At 40.1% G+C, this 27,638-nt stretch overlaps 1 protein-coding gene and 1 long non-coding RNA gene across 3 annotated transcripts in view; one reads left to right on the top strand and one right to left on the bottom strand.

The window, feature by feature from the left end:
• The first annotated feature begins 244 nt into the window (after window positions 1-244).
• On the top strand, window positions 245-27,634 carry LOC309847038. The gene is made up of 9 exons (XR_014302273.1): window positions 245-307; window positions 1,073-1,168; window positions 5,894-5,963; window positions 7,989-8,107; window positions 11,610-11,683; window positions 11,864-11,971; window positions 13,618-13,733; window positions 22,137-22,235; window positions 27,589-27,634. It is a non-coding gene; the product is annotated as an uncharacterized lncRNA (long non-coding RNA).
• The window catches only part of TEK (TEK receptor tyrosine kinase), a 95,235-nt gene continuing 93,424 nt past the window's right edge, over window positions 25,828-27,638 (bottom strand). For both annotated transcript variants that reach the window (XM_082696759.1, XM_082696760.1), the window contains exon 23: window positions 25,828-26,807. In XM_082696759.1, the coding sequence (XP_082552885.1) occupies window positions 26,733-26,807 (75 nt within the window). In that variant the 3' untranslated portion in view covers window positions 25,828-26,732. The remainder of the gene's footprint in view (window positions 26,808-27,638) is intronic.

Raw genomic sequence — 27,638 nt, 5'->3', positions numbered from 1 at the left:
AGAGAGAGGTGTTACCCTTTTTTGTTTCAGTTTACTTTTCTATTCTCCCCAACACTGTCCCCCCCACCCCCCGCCCCGACTTCCCATGGCTTTTTCTCTCTGTGAGGTTTAGTGTAGTGAGAAGAGTCTTGGCTTTGGCATTTGGGCCAACCTGGACTTAGTTACTAGCTCTACAACAGTAAGATACTTACTTTCTCTTGAGCCTCATATATGTTAGTGATGAGGACACCCACGCCCACAGAATCACAATGAAGATTGAGGAGATATTTAATGAGCTGATACTAAACCTGCACATACTCAGTGCTCAGTAAAGTATTAATATACTATGTATTATTCTTTTGTTCCCTTTACTTGTTTGTCACAAAACATCCATTTATTTCTCTTTTACTGACCTATGTTAATGTGTCCTGGTATAAAAATAATAATTACTTTATAGTTTTAGAAAAGTAACAAAAAGATAATAAAAGGAAGATCCTGTCTTCCCTTTGCTGTATGATGCTAAGCAAAGTATTTGGCAACTTGAGCCTAGCTTCCTCACCTTTTAGATGAGAATAATAATATATGCCCTTGATACACTATTTATATACACTCTAGGATTTTTGCAGTGTGCACTCTATACTGCAGTTTTAGTTTATGATAAGTATCTAGTTCTTGGATTTGATATATAGGATAAGTTTATTTTTTCCCTCAAAAACCATAAATAGATGGTTTTTTAGGTAAAATGGTTTTTGGTTTTTTTTAAAGATTTTATTTATTTATTTGACAGAGAGAGATCACAAGTAGGCATAGAGGCAGGCAGAGAGAGAGAGAGAGGAGGAAGCAGGCTCCCTGTTGAGCAGAGAGCCCGATGCGGGACTCGATCCCAGGACCCTGAGATCACGACCTGAGCCGAAGGCAGTGGCCTAACCCACTGAGCCACCCAGGTGCCCAAAATGTTTTTTTTTAAATTTGTGCTATTTCCCCCATCCCTTGAGTTAAATATTTTACCATATTTATTTCATCATATCATAAATGACATATATTATCCATAGACTTGAAATTTTGATATTTTTAAATTCCCTTCATGCTCTAGGCTAAAACAGAAGAAAAGACCATTGATGAATGCTGCAGCAGTAGAAATATGTATGTGAACATAGCAACAAATACCTTTAAGAAGCTGGACATCAAGGTAATTTCTTTTTAATTAATCAAGTGGTGAGATTAAAACCTTGTGGTGAACACCTGATGCTGAATGTGTGTTTTCATTAGCAGGGTTGTTTTAGATACTCAGTGCAGTGTCCTTCTAAAACGTTCTGCATTCTATTAAAATAAGGATGTGCAAGTGGGATTTTGGGTTGAAAATAACAAATTAGTTATGAAATTAGACAAAGGACTATAACCTCTTCAAGAGCGGTTATCACAGAGATAGTTAAACTTGGTTTTTGGTTATAAAAGTAACTCATTCCATGTGGAATAGTATTGCTTAGTTTTTGTTTTGTGTTGTTTTTCCATTACTGTTCCCCTTCAGGTATCTTTTTAGACATCTTTTTTTTCTACCCTCCCCCACTCCCAGTCTCCAATAATATTAAGTATCAAGGGATAATATTTTGTTGGATAAAGTTGAGTTTTGGAGAGCCACATACCATTGTAACAGATGTGATTTTTTTTTTTTTAATTCCACAAGAGTCAGTTTTGTTTGCTCAGAGGCAGTACCACCCCCATTGAGAATACATAGCATGAATTCAAATAATACAGAAAAGCATTAAAAAAAAAAAAAACAACAAAACAGGAGCAACTGTGTGGCCAGTTGGTTAAGCATCCAACTCTTGATTTTGGCTCAGTTCATGATCTCAGGGTCACAAGATTGAGCCCCCTTTGTGCTCCAGGCTGGGGTAGAGCTTGCTTAAGATTCTCTCTCTCCTTCTCTCTCTGCCCCTTCCCTAGTCCAATGCATGCATTCTCTCTCTTGAAAAAATAAATAAATAAAGCCAGACAACCTTCTTCGAAATCTTCTACATAGACCCTCTATAATGAATGCAGAAATATATTTTAATGACTTAAATGAATACAATAATTTTACGTATGGTCTAACTTTTTTCACTGAGTAAGGTATCACAGAAGTCTCTAGTCAGTTAATCTACAGTCTGTGTTAATATCTACATCTGTTATCCTACTTTTTAATGACTATGGGTAGTCAATTGTATAGAACCTATAATATTGATATTCCATTGTGTGGAATGTTTAATACAAATGAAATAGACACATCTGAGTATTTAGGTTGATTAGATGTCTTTTCCTGCCATAAATTCTGTGATTAATGGAATGTGAAATCTAACAGTTCCTCATACTAATGCAGGTACATCCTTAGCATAAATGCTTGTGCACAGAGTAGCTAGCAGAAAGGGTCTGCATGTTTAAAATTGGTAAATACTGCAAATGCCTCCAGAAAATGTTTGTCCCTTATATCCTCAACTAAAAAGATAGGAGTATATGTGTTTGTCCTTACACCTTGCAAAAGTTAATCATTTATCCTATTCAGACTGTGAAAGTATAGGCCACAAATGAAGTTATTTTAGTCTTTTTTAAGTTATTACTATGAAGACCTTCCTTTTCCTCTCACTTTTTAATTTCCCTTTCTGCATCCTTCTCCTCCCTCTTGTTGGCCCATTCATCTGCAACAACTTTTTGCGTCTCTCTTTTTAATGCGTTGCAGATGTTTTCCTCAGTTTGTCACTTATACTTCAGCCTTATTTACGAAGTTTTTAATAATATAGAAGGTATTTTCTTTTATGGTTTCTGGGTTTTGTGTTATGCTTAGAGAGGCTATTCTAATTTCAAGAATATAAAAACTGTTTATAATTTGTTTATAATGTTTTAAAAATATACAGCACTACAAGTAGACTTAAACATGCATTAGGATATACAAAGTCACATGAACAGACATTTCTTGAAGACCTACAGATGGCCAACAGACACATGAAAAGATGCTCAACATCACTCATCAGGGAAATAAAAAACAAAAGTACAATGAGATACCTCCTCACACCTGTCAGAAGGGCTAAAATTAAAAAAAAAAAAAAAACCATAAGAAACAACAAGTATTGGTGAGGATGTGGAGAAAAAGGAATCCTCATGCAGTGTTGGTGGGAATGCAACTGGTGCAGCCACTGTGGAAAATGGTATGTAGGTTCCTCAAAAGAATAAAAATAGAACTGCCCTATGATCTAGTATGTACTACTGGGTATTTACCCAAAGAAGAAAACACTAATTCATAAGAATCTAAGCATACCTTTGTTTATGTAGCATTATTTACAATAGCCAAATTATAGAAGCAATCCAAATGTCCATCAGTAGATGAATGGATAAAGAAGATATGTACATACATTATATTATATATACCTACATACATGTACACATACATATATACACAATGAAATATTACTTGACCATATAAAAGCATGAAATCTTGGCTGTTTGCAACAATAGACATTGATCTAGAGTGTATTATGCTAAGCAAAGTGAGTCAGGAAAAGACACATACCATATTTCACTTGTATGTGGAATTTAAGAAACAAATGAACAAAGGAAAAAAAGAGACTAGCCAAAGAACAGACTCTTAACTCTGGAGAACAATCTGATGGTTACCAAATGGAAGGTGGGTGCGGGGTGGGGGTAATAGATGATGGGGACTAAGGAGGTCACTTGTGAGGAACATCAGGTGATGTATGCAAGTGTTGAATCACTGCATTGCACACCTGAAACTGATACAGTACTGTATGCTAACTATACTGGAATTAAAAACTTAATAAGATAAAAATTTAAAAAAACAAAATCTACAAGGTCATATAGGTTAGTATTTTTATGGTATTCTAAATTCCCCCCTTTTCAAATTAAATATAGCATACAGAAATTGAACATAGAGGTCTAAGTACATATTTTGGATATTTACAATGGAAATAGAAAGGATTTGCACATCATTAGGGTTGCAGTCAATGATGGTGAAAACTAATTGACTCACATTTAGGCATACTCTAGACAGAATACAAAATACATCAGCTTTGGAAACTGTGAAATCTTGATCTCTTTAGTAGTTCAGTAAATTTAACCTTTTTCCCAAGTTGGAATTGATTATGAAGATGTTTAGTCTCACTTGCTCGGTGCTTGTTTTAAGGGAAAGATAAAGTCTTGACTATGCTATATACCTTTCTTGTGTTCTCTTATTTTGTATAAAGCAGACAAAAATTCATGGTCTAGATTTTCAATGCCATTCCTATCAAAACTCCACTGGTATTTTTCAAAGAGCTGGAGCAAACAATCCTAAAATTTGTATGGAATCAGAAGAGACACCGAACTGCTAAGGAAATGTTAAAAAAGAAAAACAAAACTGGTGGCATCACATTGCCTGATTTCAAGCTTTACTACAAAGCTGTGATCACCAAGACAGCATGGTCCTGGCATAAAAACAGAAACATCGACAGTAGAACAGAGTAGAGAGCCCAGATGTGGATCCTCAACTCTACGGTCAAATAATCTTCAACAAAGCAGGAAAAAATATACAGTGGAAAAAAGACAGTCTCTTTAATAAATGGTACTGGAAAAATTGGACAGCTATGTATAGAAGAATGAAACTTGACCATTCTCTTACACCATACACAAAGATAAACTCGGATAAAAGGCCTCAACGTGAGGCAGGAATCCATCAGAATCATAGAGGAGAACATAGGCAGTAACCTCTTCAACATCAGCCACAGCAACTTCTTTCAAGATATGTCTCTAAAGGCAAAGGAAACAAAAGCAAAAATGAATTTTTGGGACTTCATCAAGATCAAAAGCTTCTTCACAACAAAGGAAACAGTCAACAAAACAAAGAGACAACTCACCGAATGGGAGAAGATATTTGCAAATGACAGTACAGACAAAAGACTGATACCCAGGATCTATAAAGAACTTCTCAAACTCAACACATACAAAACAGATAATCATGTCAAAAAATGGGCAGAAGACATGAACAGACACTTCTCCAATGAAGACATACAAATGGCTATCAGACACATGAAAAAATGTTCATTATCACTAGCCATCAGGGAGATTCAAATCAAAACCACATTGAGATATACCAGTTAGAATGGCCAAAATTAATAAGACAGTAAGCAACGTGTGTTGGGGGGGGATGTGGAGAAAGGGGAACCCTCTTACACTGTTGGTGAGAATGCAAGTTGGTGCAACCACTTTGGAAAACAGGGTTGAGATTCCTTAAGAAATTAAAAATAGAGCTTCCCTATGACTCTGCAATTGCACTACTGGGTATTTACCCCAAAGATACAGATGTAGTGAAAAGAAGGGCCATCTGTACCCCAATGTTCATAGCAGCAATGACCACAGTCACCAAACTGTGGAAAGAACCGAGATGCCCTTCAACGGACAAAGGGATAAGGAAGATGTGGTCCATATACACTATGGAGTATTATGCCTCCATCAGAAAGGATGAATACCCAACCTTTGTATCAACATGGACAGGACTGGAAAGAGATTATGCTGAGTGAAATAAGTCAAGCAGAGAGAGTCAATTATCATATGGTTTCACTTATTTGTGGAGCATAAGAAATAACATGGAGGACAAGGAGAGATGGAGAGTTGAAGGGAGTTGAGGGAAATTGGAAGGGGAGATGAACCATGAAAGACTATGGACTCTGAAAAACAATCTGAGGGTTTTGAAGGGACAGGGGGTGGGAGGTTGGGTGAGCCTGGTGGTGAGTATTATGGAGGGCACGGATTGCATGGAGCCCTGGATGTGGTGCATAAACAATGAATTCTGGTACACTGAAAAGAAATTTAAAAATTAAAAATTAAAAAAAATAATTCATGTCTTAGGAGAAAAGTTCTTTTATGTTCTAGATGTGTTTTTATGTTCTAGATGTGTTCTACTTCTGGAAGCAGTAACAACAGCAAAACAACTGGATCAAAAAAGAAGAAAAAGAGAAGAGGTAAGCTTGGTGTAATGATGACAGACTCTTGACCGTGTAACCTTAAAGAACTAAACGTAGCATAATGCAATTACTAAATTGCTGTTGTTTGTGAAGGATCATCTGCACACTATGCATACTTGATATCCTTTTTAAAAGTTAGTATAAATAGATGAAGAAATGGGCTATACTTAGGCAGCATTTGAATTCTCAACCTCTCTTTTTTGAGAGGGCGAGAGCTAACATACATCCAGTCAGAAAGAGTCCTGCTTCTCAAACTCAACATGCACATAATGGCCTGGGAATTGTTAAATGCAGATTCTGCTTCAGCGGGTCTGGGAACAGCCTCAAAGTCTGCATTTATAACAAACTTCCAGGAGCAAGAAACTAGAGAAAAGGTGTTACTTGAATTTGGTTGTATTTTGAATAAAACCAGATGGTAGTACTTGTCCTCCAAGTACTTGTCTGAAACAAAGTAGATGCTTCTAGAATCTCTTAATACTTCTCACACAGAAGAATTTTTCCTTTTATAAAAAAGGTTTGCCAAAGGTGGTCTAGTGAATTCTGTCCGTTTTAAATAATGTATTGGAAGTTTTAAGAATCCATCAGTGTGAGGCATTTTAAGAGTTAGTGATGCTGGGAAGAGATCCTTGAACTTTTGCATTTGGCCCGTGTGAAAGTCACCATGTTTCCTGCTTGTAAGCTTTTGCACCCTTATCTCTGTGACTATTAAGAATCAATAAGCATGATATGGAACCAGAGTTTGTATATCAACTGTGCTATGTAACCGTGGTCATGTGTCTTCATTTCCCTGAGCTTCATCTCCCTCGTCTATAAAGACGAGGTCAATATGTGTGCCCTTCTGGGTTAATATAAAGTTTAAATCGAAGTCATTAGGATAGTTTTTGGCATGCTTACTATGCACTGGCTGTTACTGACCTGATTCTTACTTCCCCCTCTCTTACCCAAAGTATAGGACATCATATGATACAGGGAACAATATATATGTATGCATGTATATGTATATATGTCTGTATAATCACATGCATGTGTATATGTGTGTGTGTATGTGTGTGTATATATATATATATATATATATATATATATATATATATATATCTTTTTGTCAGAGGATATGGAGACTTGGATTCTTTTAGGCTACTCCTTTACTTAATATTAATTAGCATCCTAGCTTTTCATGTCTGGAAGGATTAATAGACTCTAACCTTAGCACTCCTTTAAAAGTATTTATTTAAGTTTTATTGAACAGCGCCCGTTCCTTTTTTTTTCTTAGCACTCACAGGAATTAGTCTCTACAGACCTCTGAAAGACTGTCTTCTAACCCAAAGAACAGTTACAGGAAAATAACTATCAACACCCCAACCCTGACAAACCAGGAAGTGTTCTTTTAACCCCAGGCATCACAAAAGCTCTTGTGAATGACAGTAAGTCTGTGGGGACCAAAAATGATCCTCGTTACTTGCTAAGGTTGGAACACTGAAAGGACTATTTCCCTTCCCACTTCATTTCCATTACCTATGTAGTTTATTTTATTTTCATAATTTATTGTATTGAATATAATCATTTCTGGTAAGTACTAGCATTATCTCCATTCACAGGTCAAATGACTTGTCAGAGTTCCCTCTGAAAATAAGTGGTAGAGCCAGGATTTGAACCCAAGGAGTCTGACTCTGGAGTCCTTCCTCCTAACTACTCTTCATAGACATATGCAGTGTCATCTCTGAATACTTTACATCTTTGGTTAGGAATTCTTACCAAAAGATTTGCAACTGGTATTATTATTCTACATTTTCTCTAAATGCTAGGCATGGTTACTTAAAACCCATTCCTTTCCCCCACCACCACCCAAAACAAGAAAATATAGGATACTTGATACCACAACTGTCAAATCTTAGGTCCACTGGAGTTTGAAATGCAGTTATAGGAATATTTTTCAGTGACTATAAAATACCTTTTGTATCTTTAGAATATTTCTCACGATTACCTCCACCATTTGTGATACCCTTTTTTTTTTTTTTTTTCTAGACCCCCTCACCCAGTTAAGAACACGGGCTCTGAAGGAGGAAGGCAAATCCAGGTCTGGATGCCAGGTGGAGGTGGAGAAGTCACTTAGCCTCTCCCAGCCTTCGTCTTCCCAGTTCCGGGTCATGGAGCTACTACCCCCATCGGGTTGTTTTGAGCATCTGTTCCAGGAACGCATGTGAAGCCCTTGGCACAGCGTGGGCCTCAGAAACACATCGTAGGCCTTCAGACAAAAGCTGCTTTCATCATCATGGCCAGTTTGAGGAATATTTTTCAGAAATGGGTCTAGTGAATAGCTCAGATAAACACTCAGCGACTTAACACGTACATACAGGTCACCGTGTGTCTGGAAGGGATAAAATACTATGGAAGACTTGCATCTCATTTCAGGAGCCACGATGGGCTAGCATGCATGGCTAATCAAGTTGGCTACAGACTGACTGTGGGGCTAAATCCACAATTCTCTGGTGCTGGGCTGACTCTGGAGGCAGACCAGGGATGTCTGTTTGAGGAGGGGCCCGGGCTGCCATGAGCAGGTCACCGGCAAGAATTCCTTGGAGTCACCCTGTGACTTCTCCTGTGACTTCATGGTCAGCGCTGCATGTGCTGTCCATGCATGACCAAGAACACGCGGGCGGTTCATTCCCTGCACTTCCATCCGTTTTTCTTTTCTCTCCATAGAGTCACAAATAATCTCACTTCCTGCTTGGGTTGAGCTTCCAGGAAGATACTTTGTCGTTGTAGAGAAATAACGTAGCGTGTCGCCCACAGGCAAACACAGCAGGGTGGAAGTGTCACTACCACTCTGGCCCGGTGCTGAGTCATAAAGGCAAATACTGGGTAGCTCTGTTGCACTTCTTTGACCAGCCAGTGCTCAAGCTGTTGAGAGAAAAGTGGAATAAAGTATTCCGTTGGCTGTATGTATAAACACGTCCCGTAGAGAGAGACCGCACCCACTGAAGTCTGCACTTCTGACCACCACTTCCTCCCCTTGTGGCCCGTGGGCTCAGGAAATCCAGGCTGGGACAGTTGGGTGGACAGACCTGCAGGCGGTCACCTCCCCCCGGACTTCACCTGCTTTGCACCTGCTGGGCTTAGAATGGTCTTTGCCGCTCTGCCCGGCAGCGCTGATGAACATCAACTCTTGATCTTTTCCCCCGCCAGCCCCCATCTTCCCTGCAACATGGTAGATCTGCTCCAGTCCCCTCAGCTGGGTGGTCTGCCTATGCAAACTGGAAACCTGGGCGCTCTCAGGAGCCTCCCTGTCGCACACATTTTTGTCCCAGCAGCGCGCGTCTCCTCTGCTCTCCCTCAGGAATCTAGCTTGAGCCCGAACAGCTCCACCTCTCCTGCCCCTGCCCAGGTCCCGGCCAGCCCATCCATCCCTGTCCCCAGTTGCTGCACCGTCCTCCTGCTCAGTCTCACGGCTCCTCCCAACCCCCCATTCCCCATCTACTTTTCACCCCCAAGCCCCCAGAATAACTTTTGACATCACATCTGCTTTTGACATCACTCTGCCCTGCTTTGATGAAAACACTTTGGTTTCTTGGCTGCCCCTGCCTAATTCAGCCTCCGCCCCCATCTTCTGCCCTGTCCCAAAGTTCCCTTCCCAGGCCCCCAGCCCCCTGCCCAGGGCCTCCTTCCCTGTTGTTCCCTGTGCTTGTGCTGTGGCTCGGTCCTTCTTACCCTCTGTGTCTCTGCTTAACTCCTCCATTTTTTCCCAGCCCCATCCCAGCTCCAGGCCTCTTGCTTTCCGAGCATGTAACCATATTTAATAACAATCTGGCCGTTTATCTGCCCTCTCTGAAAGACTGTAAGCTCTGGGAGGGATGCCCATCCCTTCCTGATTTCTCTCCCCAGTGTCTCCCCAGCACTTAGCACGGGACTAATGCATAGGGACTGTCAGTAAATCTTTGGGTGGGTGCATGGACACATGAATTATTTATGTAGAATTTATGCAGAATTATTTACGTACTATGTAGAGATGGGCATGAATGTAAGTGAGTGTATGAAATACTATGAGGAAGATAACAGAACAGTGGGCTTGATTGAATAACAGAAAAAAATATGTGGATAAAGAATAAAGTAAATCAGGCAGGTTTGGCCCTAGTGTTTAGAGCATGGAGGGCTTAGTTTCACAGGGTGGAGGGATTGTGAATTCCCAAGGGAGGAGAGCGAAGAGTGAAGACGCCCCAGGAAGAGTCAGTGTAGCAGGGAGACCAGTTGGGCTAATCAGGCAACGCAGCCTAAGAAGTAGAACGAGGACTCTGGAGTCCGCAGACCTGAGATTTGGGGATTTTTTTGCCACCGACTTCCTCTAAGACATTGGGCAAGTTACTTAAGCTTTCTGAGCTTTTGGTTCCACCTTCACAGAATGAGCTTTGTGTGGCAATTTGGTGAGCTGACGTGTGCAAGTCCTGGCTTATAATGAATGCTGCGTTAAAACTGGACCCCCGCCTCCCTTCCTCATCCCGGGAGGAAGTAAGATGGGGCTGTGGGGTGTCAAGACTGGGCGAGTGAGGTAAGGCTGGGTCGGTAAGAGCCTTCGGGGCCAGCCTGAGAAATTCGCATTTGATCAGTCATGTGCAAGGGAACCACTTGAGGAAAGTGATATCATGAGTATGTGTTTTAGGAAAGTCAGTCTTAACCACATTTTATAGGAAAACTGGTGCAGAAATCACTGGAGGCAGAAGGATTTAATAGGCAGCAGTTGAGAGAACGTTGTCTTGGCCAGAGGGAAATGGGCTGAGGTGGATAAGGAAACAGATGGGATGGCGTATGGGAGTGGGGTAAGAAAAGAGTTATGAAGGCTTGGGATTATGGCTGTGAAAATGTGTAATATGCCTGAACAAAGATCCAGAAGAAGAGGGCGTCAGGGTTTCGTAGGTCTAGCCAAGGCTGGAGGGGACATCTGTGTTGTGGTCTCAGTCTGTATAACTGGGTGAGGTTTCCTGGGTCAGATCAACAGTTCAGACATGGGAAGGGAGAAGCTGGTAGTTGGTAGCCCCAACCAGAGGGCTCCAGTGGAGAGGAAACATCAAGGAGCAGAGAAGATCAAAAAGATAGTTGAGGTAAAGTCAAAGCAGAATAAAGAAGCCACACTAGGGGCGCCTGGGTGGCTCAGCTGGTGAAGTGTCTGACTCTCGATTTTGACTCTGGTCATGATCTCAGGGTCCTGGGTTCAAGCCCCTTGTGGGCCTCCCCACTCAGCATGGAGTCTGCTTGAGATTCTTTCTCCCTCTCCCTTTGCCCCAGCACCACTCTCATGTGCCTGCACTCTCTCTCTCAATAAATAAACACATTAAAATCTTAAAAAAATGATGCCAGAGGATTGCTGAGGGACCAGAACAAGAATGAGGGAAAGAGGAAGGAAGGGAATAGAAAGTGTTCAGGATATTGGTAATTGTACTTCATCAAAGTGGAACCCATAAGAACTCTGCTTCCAGGAGTTGATTTTTCTGCTCATTATGGAATATCTAGAACTAAGACTATATGGAGTGGTAACATCAGATCACATGTACAGCAGTGTCCTTAAAGGTCTTTGAAGGTAAGACCTGGGAGTGAGGTCTGCTTCTGCTTTATAGAGTTGGGCTGTTTTGATTTTTATTTGTTTCTGGTTTGTAGTCCTTGGTGGCTTAGAGACACAGTACAGCTGTTTGGAACCTGTCCTTGGACCTGCTACGTGTCCGGTCGCCAAGGTAGGGCTTGTCACCAAGACTGCTGTCCGGGTCAGGATCAGAGGTTTGTCTCCAGAGATCAAGAAACCTTTGAAAGAATTTGAAAGAATTCATTAACTAATTTTTAATTGATGAAATTTCAATGAGCATAATCGCCCCTGCAGGAATATACAGTAATTTATTTGGCCCTGTTTATTTCAGCTTCATGTTCATGATTGGAAAGAAAACCTAGAGAGCTTCATGAAGACTTCCATCAAGTGCCCACCTGCCAACAGTAATCCTGGTGTATTTGCTGTGAGTTGTGAGGTAGTATGTCAGTGTTTTCTCTCTTATCCTTCTTGGGGTAATTATAAGGAAATTATGGTGTCGCACCCTTTGTCGTATGAGAGTACTTCACTGGGCTTTATCCCCATCCCACATAGCTCTGCAGTGTAGTTCATATATTTTCAGAAACAACTGAAGCTGAAGAGAGTTAGGCCACTTGGCTACTTTCCTATACTTAGAGATAGAGCCAGGAATTGACCCTTGGTGCTCCTTTGGGTTATTAATTTTTCTTTATATATTACCAATGGTGTTTCTACTCCTCAAATTGCTGAAATTATATGGGTGGAGAATATAAATAGTATAAATAGTGCTGTTATCCCCAGAATCAACATAAAAACTTGAATAAATTTTTCAGAAACTATTGTTTATAGAGACAGTAAAATATTTGTAGGGACTTTTATTCATATGAGAATCAATACAAAAAAGTAGGGAACAAACAGAACTTGGAATCCTGTGACCTCGGAACCTCTACCCTTCCCCCACACTCACCCCCGAGCAAGAGTCCCAGATGCTCTAATCTGTGAAGTATGGGGTTAATCATCACTCCATGGTTACTGTGAGAATCAGATATACTAAAATAGGGGAAAGTACATTGGATGTGTCAAACATCATGTGAAGAGTTGTCTCTCCCAAAACCCCAAATTTTTATTCCCTCTAGTGTATTTGGAGAGCAGATTTGTAGAGTTTAATTATGATAACTATGTAAGGCATTGTTCAGTTTGAAGCTTGGGTCTTTAACTAGAAACAATTAAGGCTGCTTCAGGCTTTGAACTCCAGTATCCTTACTATGCTGTCCTCTACAATGCCATGTTTATACATTTATGGTAAAGATTTTCTTTTTTTCATTGAGTAAGATCTTTAACTGCATTATCCAATATGGTAACACTCAGTTCCTCAGTCACACTAGCCATATTTCATTTTGTTTGAGAGAGGTGGGGGGGAGCACACATGCAAGTGGGGGAGGGGCAAATGGGGGACGGAGAATTTTTTTTAAGATTTTATTTATTTATTTGAAAGAGATCATGAGCAGGGGGAGGGGGAGGGAGAGAAGCAGACTTCCCACTGAACAGGGAGCCTAATGCGAGGTTGGATCCCAGGACCCAGGGATCATAATCTGAGCTGAACGCAAACCCTTAACCAAGTGAGCCACCCAGGTGCCCTGGGACAGAGAATCCCAAGCAGGCTCCATGCCCGGTATAGGTCCAGTGCAGAGCTCAGTCTCAAGATCCTGAGATCATGACTTGGGCTGAAATCAAGAGTCATATGTTTAACTGACTGAGCCACCCGAGCACCCCTCAGACCTGTGGCTACTAGCTGCCATATTAAACAGCATAGAAATAAAACATTTGGTCATCATGGAATGTTCTACTGGATAGCACTGATTCTAATAAAAATAATCATAAAGACTAAGCCAAGAAAATGGAATTATTTTATTAGCAGAAAATACTACTAACATTAAAGAAAAAATAAAAGTTTGGAACATCTTTTGTAAGACTGTCAGACTGGTTTTTGTTAGAAATCCAAATAATACTAAACTGTATATTCTAGTCAGAAATACTCCTTTGGGATATCTCAGATGTTAAAATGTTTACTCAATATGCTATGTAAGTTTAATATGTCCCCCTTTATAGTGCTGTGCAGCCAAAGGTTTGGAACTTACTCAAGTGACCGTGGTTGATCCCAGCCTCCAGGTGGTCTATGACACATTTGTGAAACCAGATGAAGAAGTCATTGACTATAACACCAGGTATATAAAAGAGTTGACTTTGATAATGTAGAATATTCAACATGTAGTTTAGGTGAGTTTTAGCTTAATACTTTTATTGAGTAAATGTTACAGCAGGAGTTACACTATTTTCCTTTAGTTCATTCATTTGTTCAACAACATTCATATTTTATGGAATACCTTGCTAAAATTATGCAGACAGACACTGTGTTAGACCCCATGTTACAACCCTAAATAACAGGTTTTCGGCCCTCATGGTGTTGACATGTGGAAGTGGTAGGTAGAAGCTAGAGAGGTAAAAACATTGAATAAATTATTCTCTTCATTGTTCCATCATTAATCAGTTCCTTTTGAAAATTCCCTATTTGCCATTTCCATTCAGTAAAAATTCCCATTGGATAAAAATTTCTGCAATCTTGTAGACATGTCCCTGAGTATAATGGCTTTGATATGGCAAGCAGAGTAATGGTTCAGTGCAGATTCTATTCTGTGAATCATTATTATTAAAATAAGATGTATTTCTGACCCAAACTCAGTGCTAACTTGAAGTGGTAGAATATAGATGTGCCTTTAATTTTTTAAAACCTCATATGAAACACCAGTGATAACACTGATCAATTGAATTTGGGTTTCCTAAAGGTTTATAACATGACCTATTTATATATTTCCTCAAATATAAAATGGCAAGGATCTAAATTTTCACTTTAGAATAAGAAGTGTTTATTATTGATGTTACTGTACTTATTCAATTTAACACATTCTCCGAAAGTACCAAAATTACTCAGTTATGTGTGTGTATATATATATATGATTTGTTTACATATATAAACAAATATGACTTGTATATACATGTACACATATATAGTATATATAATGTATATAGTATACATTAATATAGTATAGTATATATACTATCTTACATAATATTGTATATAAAGTATATATCATATAATATATAATGTATATATGTCCATAATTTTGGAACACAACAAAGCAAAGTGGTCATGTAAATTAAAAGTTATTTTGAAGATAAATATTGAGAATATGTATAGAGAATTCTAATAAACATTTTTAAACCTAAATTCCCTCACAGTTCATAAAAATGATTATATGCATAAAAACAGTAAAAATTGCTATGATCAGAAAACACTAATATTTGTATACTAATCTTTCTCCTGACCTCTTTGGATTTTTTTTTCCTACTCATTTTTGCCACATTTAAATAGTCCTATCGATTTAACTGTTTTCTTTTTTTTCAGCTTTATTGGGGTATATTGACAAACAAAATTGTAATATACTTATTTATTTGACAGAGATCGTAAGTAGGCAGAGAGGCAGGCAGAGAGAGAGAGGAGGAAGCAGGCTCCCTGCTGAGCAGAGAGCCCAATGCGGGGCTCGATCCCAGGACCCTGGGATCATGACCTGAGCCGAAGGCAGCGGCTTAACCACTGAGCCACCCAGGTGCCCCAAAATTGTAATATACTTAACGTTACTATCCTTCCAATGGTACTTACTCTTTAATGGTTTTAATGGGATCTTTCCTAACTGAATTTTGGAAATATTTGGTAATTATTGATACTCATAGTGACAAAATGATAACTGAGGGGCTTGCATTATAAATAATTTTTGAGTCTCAAAAAAATGTGAAATACATTCAATACATTGAATTTTTAAAAAATGTTTTAAAATAAGCCCAAGTACCCCATGATAATTTCCTCTTAATCCAAATATTTGATTATTTATCAAATTCCCTAAGCTTGATGATAGAGCTAGGTATCTTTTTTTTTTTAACTATTCAAGTATAATTGGCATACATTATCAGTTTCAGGTGTACATACAATATAATGATTTGTCATTCACATGTGAAATGATCAAAATAAGACTGGTTACCATCTGTCACCATACAGTTTAAAAACTTTTCCTTGTGAGAACTTTTAAGATTTACTTTACTTTTTAAACAACTTTCACAGTAACAGTACAGTCTTAATGATTATAGTCCCCATGGTGTACATTACAACCTCTTGACTTAAAAGTGGAAATTTGTACCTCTTGGTCTCATGAACCCATTTTTTTCTACCCCCAACAGTCCTCCCCTCTGGAAACCACCATTTGGATCTCTGTATCCGAGTTTTGTTTTGTTCGTTGATTTATTTTCTTTCTTTCTTTCTTTCTTTCTTTCTTTCTTTCTTTCTTTCTTTCTTTCTTTCTTTTTTACATTCTACATATAAGTGAAATCATACAGTGTTTATCTTGCTCTGATTTATTTCACTTAGTCTAATACCCTCAAGTTTCATCCATGTTGTCACAAATAGCAAGATTTCATTCTTTTATAGAGCTAAGTGGTATTTCTTTGTAGATTTCTTTGTAGATTTCTTTTTCATCCATTCATCCATCAGTGATTACTTGGGTTGTTTCCATATCTTGGCTGTTGAAAATAATGCTAACAATAAACACTAGAGTACATACATCTTTTCAAGTTTGTGCTTTTCATATTCTTCAAATAAATACCCAGAAGTATAGTTAGTGGATCATATGGTAATTATGTTTTTAATTTTTTGAGGAAACTCCATTTTTTTCATAGTATATGGCTATGCACCATATATACTGTATACTGGTGGTATATTGGTTGCACCAATTTATATTACCACCAACAGTGCACAAAGCTTCCCTTTGCCCCACATCCTCACCAACACTTGTTATTTTTTATCTTTTTGACAGTAGCCATTCTAACAGGTGTGAGGTGGTATCTTATGGTGGTTTTGATTTGCATTTCCCTGATGAGTGATATCGAGCATCTTTTCATGAGTCTGTTGGCTGTCTGTGTATCTTTGCAAATATGTTTATTCAGATCCTCTGCCCATTTTTTAATCAGATTGTTTGGGATTTTTTGTTGCTGTTATTGAGTTGTAGGAGTTCTTTATATACTTTGGGTATTAACCACTCATTGGATAAATGATTTGCAATTACCTTCGTCCATTCCATGGGTTATTTTGTTGATGGTATCTTTAACTGTGCAAAAGCTTTTTAGTTTAAGGTGGCCCCATTTGTTTATTTTTGCTTTTGTTGCCATCGCTTATGGAGTCAGATTAAAAAAAAAAAAGTCTATAATCAATGTCAAGGAGCTTTTTTTGCCTGTTCTAGGAGTTTTGTGGTTTCTGATCTTACAGTCAAGTCTTTTTTTTTTAGTTAATTTTTGAGTGTGGTATAGGATGGTAGTCCACTTTCATTCTTTTGCATGTGGCTGTCCAGTTTTCTCAACACCACTTATTGAAGAGACTATCCTTTCTCCACTGTGTAGTCATTCTTTCTTCGTACTAGATTAATTGATCATAAGCGCTTGGGTTTATTTCTGGGCTATCTATTCTGTTTCATTGATCTCTGCATTTGTTTTTATGCCAATACCCCATACTGTTTTGATTACTATAGCTTTGTAATATTGCTTGAAATCAGGAAGTGTGATGCCTCCAACTTTGTTGTTCTTTTTCAAGATTGCTTTAGCTATTCTGGATCTTCTGTAGTTCCATAGAAATTTTTACAATCGTTTGTTCTATTTCTATGGAAAATGCCATTAGAATTTTGATACAGATTGCATTGGATGTGTAGACTGCTTGAGTGGTATGGCAATATTTACAGTGTTCTTCCAATCCATGAGCATGGAATATCTTTGCATTTACTGGTATCCCCTTCAATTTCTTTCATCAGTGTCTTCGTTTTCAGTGTACAGGTCTTCTACCTCCTCGATTCAATTTATTCCTAGGTATTTTATTCTTTTTGATGCTTGTAAATGGGATTTTCTTAATCTTTCAATGAAATTTCATTATTAATGTATAAACATGCAATAGACTTTTTTATATGGATTTTTGGACCCTGCAAATTTACTGACCTCATTTATTCTAACAGTTTTTTGGTGGAGTCTTTGGATTGTCTATATATAAAATCATGTTCTTGTTGCTCTAGCTAATACTTCCTATACTATATTAAATAAAAGTTGAGCCATGTATATTTTGTTCACAGGGGACAATAATATCAGTATACACTTTAAACAAAAAATACCTTCCCAGGGGTTCCTGGGTCCCTCAGTTGTTAAGCATCTGCCTTTGGCTCAGGTCATGATCCCAGGGTCCTGAAATCGAGTCCCGCATCGGGCTCTCTGCTCAGCAGGGGATCTTCTTTTCCCTCTCCCTTGGCTGGTATTCCCTCTCTTGCTGTCTCTCTGTCATATAAATAAGATCTTAAAAAAATACCTTCCCAGCACTTTTATCTCTTGGTTTTCTCCTAAATCACAGTAAAGCATAGAAGTAGCCATGCTTCTGGACAGTTATTTAGAATGGGCTTCATGGAAGCCACTAGAGTGTTTTCTAGATTGGTAATTAACTCTACAGATAAGACTAGACCAGAAGGTTAAATAACTTTCTGAAAATCAAATATAGTAACTGTAAAGAAGATGGTGTGTGTGTGTGTGTGTCTGTATAATTCAGCCATAAAAAAAGAATGAAATCTTGCCATTTGCAACAACATGGATGGAACAAGAGAGTATAATGCCAAGGGAAATAAGTCAGTCAGAGGAAGACAAATACCATATGGTTTCAATCATATGTGGAATTTAAGAAACCAAACTAGTGATCATGGGGGAAAAGAGGGAGAGAGAGAGAAACCAATAAACAGACTCTTAACTATAGAAAACAAACTGATGGTTACCAGAGGGAGGAGGGAGGAATGGGGGAGAGGTGAAGGGGAGTAGGAGTACACTTACCATGATGAGCACGAGTAATGTATAGAATTGTTGAATCATTATATCATCTACCCGAAACTAATATAACACTGTATGTTAACTACCCTGAGGTTAAAATTTAAAAAATAAATAAAACAGTAAAAAAAAAATGTAAGTAAGTAGTAGAGTCATAGCATATTCAAACTTAGGTTATCTGACCTCTCCCTAGGACCTTTCCATGCTACCCATATTTCATAGTTAGACTTTATTATTTTTTATTATTTGAGTATAGTCAACACACATTAGTCTCAGGTATAAAAAACGGTGATTGAACATATCTCCATTATTCTATGCTCACAAATATTACCACACAACACTATACTCTCCATGCTATACCTTTATTTCCAGAACTTAATTTACTTCGTAACTAAAAGCATGTATCTCCTACTCCTATCTGCCCATTTTGGCCACCCTCCCATCCCCCTTCCTTCCGGCAACCATTAGGTCTCTATTTTTATAGTTCTATCCCACATGTGAGTGAAAACTCAGTCTGACTTACTTCACTTAGCACAATACCCTTTAGGTCCATCTATGTTGTCATAAATGGTAAGATCTCATTCTTTTTTAATGCTGCATAACGTGTGTGTGTGTGTGTGTGTGTGTACCACACCTTTATCCATCAATGGACACCGAAGTTGCTTCCATATCTTGGCTATTACAAGTAAAGCTGCAGTAAACATAGGGTTGCATGTATCTTTTTTGAATTGTGGTTCTATGTTCTTTGGATAAATACCCAGTAGTGGAATTACTGGATCATATGGTAATGCTATTTTTAATTTTTTCAGGAACTTCCATATTGTTTTCCATGGTGGCTCTTTGAGGCTTACTTGAAATGGGGGACTAAAACGCAGATTATACGAAGAGAGTTCAAAGGAACTCTGTGAACTCCTAATGTCTTCCCTCTCCCAGCTTTACAACAATTAGTCCACATTACATTTTACAAATATAAGCTGGTAAAGGATAGCTGGTGATCATAAGTAAGATCATTGTTGTGTTCAGTGAATATTTGTCACGTTGGGTCAGTGATGTGTTCTAACTCTAACGGATGAAATCCAGCAAGATACCTTCTTGCATTGTGTGTCTTACTGGGGCAGGTTTTCAGGTGTCGAAGATGACCTGAGGAACACAAGAATATCGATCCGGACGTCCAAGCCACCCTGTTGAACCTGTGCAGTGCTGACACTGTACTAATTGGACATAGCTTTGAACGGAGTCTGTATGCTCTTAAGGTAAAGAAGTACAGCCTTGTACTTTTACAGAGCGGTATGAGTGAAGGTGGTAGTCCTTACTATTGCGTTATCACTGATGGTTGATTTGCCCTGTTAACTAAGAAGGAAAGAATTGCTGTCCATGTTGATAACACAGTCCAACCATCACAAACTAGAAGCAGTGTAAGAGAGCTAAAGTCATTTGGCTCATCCAGATCAAAAAGAAAATCCATTAGTTAGAATTAAACCAAAATCATTGTTTGATATTATCTTTTAATATTCAAATGGGTGAGACTAAGGTTTTTTTATTCACCTACTTGGAGATACTTTTTTGTGTTAAGTCCAAGTAGGTCTTATAGGTAGGCTCAAAATCAGATGTCATGTTCACTTTTCTTGGCATGATAGACTTGAAAAATCTACCCCTTAATATACTTCAGGTTAAAATGATCTGTTCTTTGCTCTAGAACAAGAGTCCAAACACTGCAGCTGGTGCTGGCCACCTAGTTTTTCAAATATTTTTGTTAGACCCACTGCCCCCATTCACCTCTGTATTTCCTGTGGCTTCTTTCATGCTATAGCAGCATTGTTAAAGAGTTTTGACAGAGACTATGTGGTCTGCAAGCCCAAAATATTTATAGCTTGACACTGTGAAGAGGTTGGTGGCTATCTCTGTTCCAGAACACTGGTATCCAATAGAACTTTCTAGATTTTCCACTACCTACTATGGTAGACACTAACCACACTTGGTTATGGAACATTTATAGTATGTCTAATGTGACTGAGAAGATGATTTTTTCATTTTTATTAAATTTAAACAGCCACATGCGACTGGTGGCCTACCACTTGCACAGCACAGCTCTTGAACTTTGGAGACATTTGCTGATTATTTGTTTTAGCCACCCCCAGGACTTACCTTCATGCTGAGAAGGGCTAGTTCTTCTTTAGTGCAAGAATACAAATATAGCTATTTAAATTTCATAGGTGAATGTCAACCTCGTTCTCTGTAAAGCACCTGGCATTCAAAGTATAGATCTGTTTCCCATAGCAGTGTTGTCTTTGCACGTGCCAGGTAAGACTGGGATGTGCCTCCTCCCAGACCTACCAAACTATGCGAAAAGAGAGGTGGGAACGGGGGCGCCTGGGTGGCTTAGTGGGTTAAAGCCTCTGCCTTCAGCTCAGGTCATGATCTCAGGGTCCTGGGATCGAGTCCCGCATCGGGCTCTCTGCTCAGCAGGGAGCCTGCTTCCTCCTCTCTCTGCCTTCCTCTCTGCCTACTTCTGATCTGTCTCTGTCAAAGAAATAAATAAAATCTTTAAAAAAAAAAAAGAGAGAGAGAGAGAGAGAGAGAGGTGAGAACAGACCTAAGTTGTCTTTGAGAAAGTTATTCCAGGGATGTCCTGTGGCCCAGAGACCTCACCTCTCAAACTGAAATTCTCACTGTGACTCTGTCTCTCCTTTTTCAGGAACCATTCTACTCCACCTGTCTCCTGGATCAGAAAATGTTAAACTATCATGATTCTTCACCGCAATCCGTCTGTTTCTTCTGCCCAGATAACTCATGGATTTTCCCGTTTTCCTCTATTTCTACCACCATCTTCTTTTATTTACTCAATACAGGAACTGGTGTCTGGTTGGTAGTTGACTCATTAAAGGACATTTTACAGTACTTCTGAAACACGGCATACTAGGTGCTTACTGTTAACTCTCCAACTCCTCATTTTTCGGGGAGTCTCTAAATTACTCTTGAAGCTCATCTTCCACGCTCCTTTCACAATACAGCTCCCCTCCGCAAGAATCCAAACTGGTACCTCACTTTCTAGACTCTCCGTTATCTGACTGCTCTGCTTTTTATCCTATTTTCTGCCTTATGAAACTTCAGTGGAAATGTATGCATCATCTTTCATGTATAAGCACAGGAAACTTGGACATAGATGGGATCGGGTCCTTGTCCGTGCCGCCTCCTCAGACGCAGACACGTAAACACTAATAACTGATGGGACATGTGCTAAGTTGAGGGGTGTCCCCTTCAGTGGCGCCCCAGGGTGAGAGGAGCGTGGCTCTGCATCTACCCGTCTTGGTTGGAACCTGTCTGCACATGCTGCCCCCTGGTGGTGCTTCCAGCAGGGAAGTGGATCCACAAGTCCCAGTGCTTGGGTTTGATTCCCCAGGACTCTAACTCCGTTCTTAATTTCTCAGAGCTGCAGTTTCCTGGTCTGTAACAAGGGCTAATATCATAAAAGGGACAAAAAAAAAAAATACCCCATTTGGTTGGTTTGCAAATTGTACTGGATAATCTACGTGGAGAGCTTAATGACTGATAGGTCACAGCTGCCTCACGTTCCTTGCCCGCGGAGCAAAGTTCTCGTCTACAATGATGGTTGCTGCTATCAGTGTGGTTATTTTGAGGGGAGAGCTTCTGATAGCATTTTCTCGTTCACCTGACAGCTAATTCCTACTTGGGTTGTGGACACGACAATTCTGCTTCCTCGTGGGCGAGGCTTGTCTAGTGGCTGACCAACCTGCAGAGAATCATTCAGGACTGTGGTAAGAGCCTGTTCACTCATGATTAATCTCGGGATCCTAAGTCTGACTTGAGTAAACAAACCATGGGATTCGTGGTAAAAGCTTTGCTTTCTGAAATGCTTAAGGTAGGTTTTTTTTTTTTTTTTTTACGAACTCCCTGCTAGGGTGGAGAACCCTAAAGCATCTGCGTACGTAGACACCACTCAAATGCCCCCCCTGCCTGGTGTCGTCCTGGCTCTTCCACAGGCGTCAGAACAGCCAGGCCACAGAGAATGGTGACCAGGTCGCTGTTCAGCAAGTTGCCTGGTCTTGGAGTTCATGAATAAAACTTCGGTTGGTTGGTGGGGAGGTCTAATTCCAGTCCAAATTTTGCTGGGTACCTCTTTTCATACCAGCTTTTCATTAAATGAGATTCCAAAATGTACTGGGGTCAGGTCATCTCACCCAGAGTAAATTGTGCATGTTGTGTTGGAAAAACTATTGTTCAAATTCAATAGATTTCATCATATGTGCATGTGATTTGTACTGGCTTGGTGTATATCTTGCTCTCATAAGATCTTGTTTTTTTCTGATAAGTGCACCCAACCGTAAACAAGTTAGTCAAGTACATCGAGTATAGCTACAACCACCCTGTTGTGGCATTGCCATATACACAGTCAAGCAGTATCTGCCTTGGAATGGGGGTTACTCTGTACATTCACACATACCCATGTAGGCTTCTCTTTGGCACAATAGAGAATTCTAAGAAAACTAATTCTGCCTATTTTAAAATTTGTTATAGTGCTGTGTTTCTAAAGATAACTAAGACATGGGAAGGCCCTCTGACTGTGTCATTAATTGTACAACATACCAGCTGTACCCTATGGTCTTTATTCTTTGATTCTTCGTGTGTTAGACACTACTGCTGCCTCACAGTGGGTCTTTATCTGTTTTGCTAAAAATACATCTCAAAAAATTCCCACAATATTCTGTTACAAAATGTAATGTGTTCTATTGAAAACCGTCTTGAAGGGCGCCTGGGTGGCTCAGTGGGTTAAAGCCTTTGCCTTCGGCTCAGGTCGTGATCCCAGGGTCCTGGGATTGAGCCCCGCATTGGGCTCTCTGCTTGGCGGGGAGCCTGCTTCCCTTCCTCTCTCTGCCTGCCTCTCTGCCTACTTCTGATTTCTGTCAAATAAACAACATCTTTAAAAAAAAAAAAAAGAAAAGAAAACCGTCTTGAACCTTAGACAGGAAAATATTTAACAAAAAACAGCTTATATAAACATATACTACCCATTTTTTCCAGAATAACACAAGTGAAAAATACCATATCATTTTAGACATGGTGATCATATGATTTTTCTCATTTAACCTCCTACATCATTTATTATTCTCATCAGAACTATAGGCTTTATACTTGGGGTAAATTTTATCCACTTGTATTTCAGGTCATTCTCTGTGTAGAGAGATGCACTTTTTCTAGCACTGTGTTTGGCTTTTTGCCAGATCTTTTACTAAGCTCTCCCACTTTGTTGTTCTCTGGAAAATGGGGTTTACAGAGAAGGTAACAATGTGCTATCTTGTCACAGCACGGCAGTGACAACGTGGGGACAGCCTATGTAGGAAAAGGGAGAGGTTTGCTAAATCTAGATTTATGTATAATCTTTACAAAGCATTCAGAATCATGTGTTGGTAAGTGCCCGGTGTTAATTTTTTATAAACACGATCTCAAGGCTTCGTTTTGAGAACCGCTGTGGGTAATGTCATGGATGCAGTCATTGTAGGTCTGACACGTTGTCTTCTATTCTGTACTGCTTGAAGGTCATAGTTCAAGTGAAAATGCAACTGCCTTCATAGAACTGGTTCTCTGGAGGGTAAAACAAGACCTGAAAGGAAAGGAGTGATCGCTCTGCCCGAGCACATCTTAAATCCCTGTAGTGGGGTTTCAGGGACGCCTCTGCGGCTGGCGGTAGAGTTGGGTCTATGATGGTAGGAACTTTCTTGACCTTTTTCTTCAATTTCCAACAAAAGTTGTGAGTGCGGTGGGGGGCAGTTAATGGGGAGGATTAAGTTGCTTTGAATTTTCGACTCCTCTTGATGGATCTAGGGTGACAGGTTTACCAAGGAGTATGCTTTACAGTTGATCAGTGACCTCCTCAAAGGTCACGTATCTGGTTACGTACATTTCTTTCTCTCCAAATACCGAAAACTATCATTACCTAACACATTTTTTTTTAGGTCTCAAAATATAAATAGATTTTCCTCACAAAGTAAATGTAAACTTTTCAGTGTACTCTGTTAACATAAAGCTTGGGTCATTTGGCTGTTGGGTAATGTTTGTATTCTAACTGGTGTACTGTGACTGGATTTTAATTCATAACTTATTTTTTTCAGGCAGAGTCCTAGGGATCTTCTGAACACACTAACCTGTGTTCAGTGCCGGACCTGTCTCATTCCTTTGAGGGGTTAACTCCATCTTTCTTGCTTTCTCATCATGGGGAAGTACCTGACCTGATTCAGTTTGATTACCCTTGAGTACGAATCTTCAGTATTAATGTTGCTAACATGCTACAAAATTACAAAGGTTTCACTGCCAATAGTACAGGAGAGTCAGAGTAATTGATAGGAGGGCCTCTGGCGGGAAGTACACCTGCTACCTTCTGACGGTTGCTTGTGAGATGCCCTCAAGCGTACGTCGGTTTGGCTGCCTCCATGTTGTGACTTACAAGTAACTCAGTGATGCCTGAACATGTTTTTCTTGCTGCCCCAGGTACTTCTCAGCCATCTCTCTTGTCATGTACTTGATGTAAAGTAAAACAATACAAATTTTAATCATTATGAATTTAAGTAATGTGAATTAAGAAAGACTATTGGGGGGGGAAGGTGTGTTGCAATGCCACATGCAATGAAGGGATTATCTGCGTTTTCAGGTCCTCCTTGCTCAGTTCCACGTACTTTCAAACCAGGGGCTGTCAGGAGTATCTCCACAACATGTGGTAAAAAGCCCAAGGAGCTAGTACAGATACCTGGACCCGTCAAGGGCTCTTCGCGCGTTTCCGGCTGCTGACTCTGTCTGCTGCCAGCCTTGCATGTGCGCTCTCCCCTGGAGAATGCCGTTGGGAACAAAGGGCCCTGCTATTGTCTCTGAACACACGAGGTGGATCAAGTGGAAGGAACAGGGAACTTTATGCTCTATGTCAACCGATTTCACACTATCCCAGTTAAGAGACTGCCGTTCTGGAGCACCTGGGTGGCTCAGTGGGTTAAAGCCTCTGCCTTTGGCTCAGGTCATGATCCCAGGGTCCTGGGATCCAGCCCACATCGGGCTCTCTGCTCAGCAGGGAGGCTGCTTCCTCCTCTCTCTCTGCCTGCCTCTCTGCCTACTTGTGATCTCTGTCAAAATCTTAAAAAAAAAAAAAAAGACTGCTGTTCTAAGCCCTCAGTGGACACTGGCACACTACTGGGGGCACAGGGCACTGCTACAAGAAAAGGGGCTCACCCGAACACTTCTCGATGTTTCCAGTCCTTCCAGCTGGAGTCCCCACCCACCGCACTATGGGCATCTCACCAACACAGTTGGAGGACAGGAACTTGACATCAGGCATGACCTAGGAGAAACACTCCCAGACAAAAAACAGGTACGCAAGACATTTATTCACTTACTATGAGATCTCACGGCGATGTGTGCCTACCATAGAAACTGCAGACTCACAGCTGATCAACAGGGAACTTTACGATGTGCAATACATGGTGTTCTGTTGGTACGCATGTCACATGTCTTCCAAATAGAGCCCTAGGCGTCCTACTCGATTTCTTAAAATACACAAAGCAGTGTCACCAGAGAAACTAAAACTAAATCCCGTTGATTTACCAAACTTGTACTTCTTTAAAGTTCCTTAGATGTACACTGAAGGAGAGTTGAGTCCCCTTTAGATGGTAGCACTCTGGACTAGGCTCTGGACACACATGACAATGGGGTCCAATGAGCAAATGACATTGAAATGGCTTCTACAGTTGAGGAATCAAAGAACCCCTTTTAAATGTTCAACTATGTCCTGATAGAACTAACCTATTTCCCCCACGTTCCTCACCGGTGCCACCAGGGTTGGTGTGACATTTATTAACATCTTTCTTCTATACAGCAAAACATTTTACAGCATTCACTATGAAGGTAAATATCAAAAAAAAAAAATCCAGAATGATAATGAGTTAGGCATCATAGTAATTGTACTCACACATCTTCCTGTAAAGTCCATATTTTTAGAAAAATATATTATTGCATATGAAACCACCAACAGGCATTCTGAGTTCAGCACATTCTTACTCAAAACGGTATATACAGTCCTAGTAGAGGCAAAGGGTCCTACAGATTCACACGCACGGGTTTTTGTGGTCTCGTCCCAGACATACAGCAATATATATATACATTTGTATATTCTGTGTCCCCTCTCTTGGCAGAGTCTTGCTGGCTTTCTTGGCATCAAGGGTCTGACGGGCCGGGGAAGGGGCAACGTTACGTACAGATGGGTGTGATTTGTTCTAGGCAGCTTCCTCAGCAGAGCAGTCGATCCCGGCGTAGGCGAACTTCTCATAAAGCGTGGTATTCACGTAGGTCTACGAGAGCAAGAGTGGTTTAGAACAGCAGCGTCTAGAACAGTGGTCTAACAGTGTTCTGCCACTGCCAGGGGCAGGAATCATCAGACGCTAGTTTTCTTAACTTGTTTTGATTCAAATACTAGGTACCTGGGGGATGTTTTTCTGTCCTCAGTCCCCATGTTGTATTTGCTGGCTTTCTTCCTGAAATGCATCCCTGGCCTTCTGCACCCAAGACTTCACCCTTGTACTCTCCTCAGTCTCTAGGCCATTCTTTCTTGTCCTGGTGTGGTCCCCCCGGAAATGTCCCAGTCTCTCAGGATCGTTCTCAGTCCTCATTTCTCTCTGACCTCACCCACATCTCTGGTTTAATTACCCCTCGGGTGGTGGTAACTTCCCGTCCAGTTCTATAACCTAAATTTGTCTTTTCAACCTCAGATTTGTACAGCCAACCACCGGCTAGACCTTTTTATAGAATTCCTGCCCCTGCGCCCTAGAACCCTGCAGACCAGGCTGTACCGGTTCCCGGCTGTGTGCCCTTGGACACCTCCATCTCTCCTCTTTGTATAGATTTCTTCTGCAAAATTCAAGAGTCAGGCTCCATTACTGATGAGGTTCCTTCTAACTCAGAGGTAATTCTATCTGTCCTACCGAGTGACTCTCTCTTTTATGGAAATCTGATTAACTCGGACACTGTAACATCCTCAGAGCTGGGGGCCACATCCTTTATGTCCCTCTGTTGCCTCAGGCTACGCCCAGACCGCCTTGCTGAACTGTATCAGCTATTTCTTTTTAACCACAGGGGACGCGTGATGAAGTGTGACTCCAGCGTCTGCCCAGAAGTCCGCGCTC

Source organism: Mustela nivalis (genome assembly GCF_964662115.1).
Source record: "Mustela nivalis genome assembly, chromosome: 13".
Classification (NCBI taxonomy): domain Eukaryota; kingdom Metazoa; phylum Chordata; class Mammalia; order Carnivora; family Mustelidae; genus Mustela; species Mustela nivalis.
This window is presented reverse-complemented; position numbering and strand designations above follow the sequence as displayed.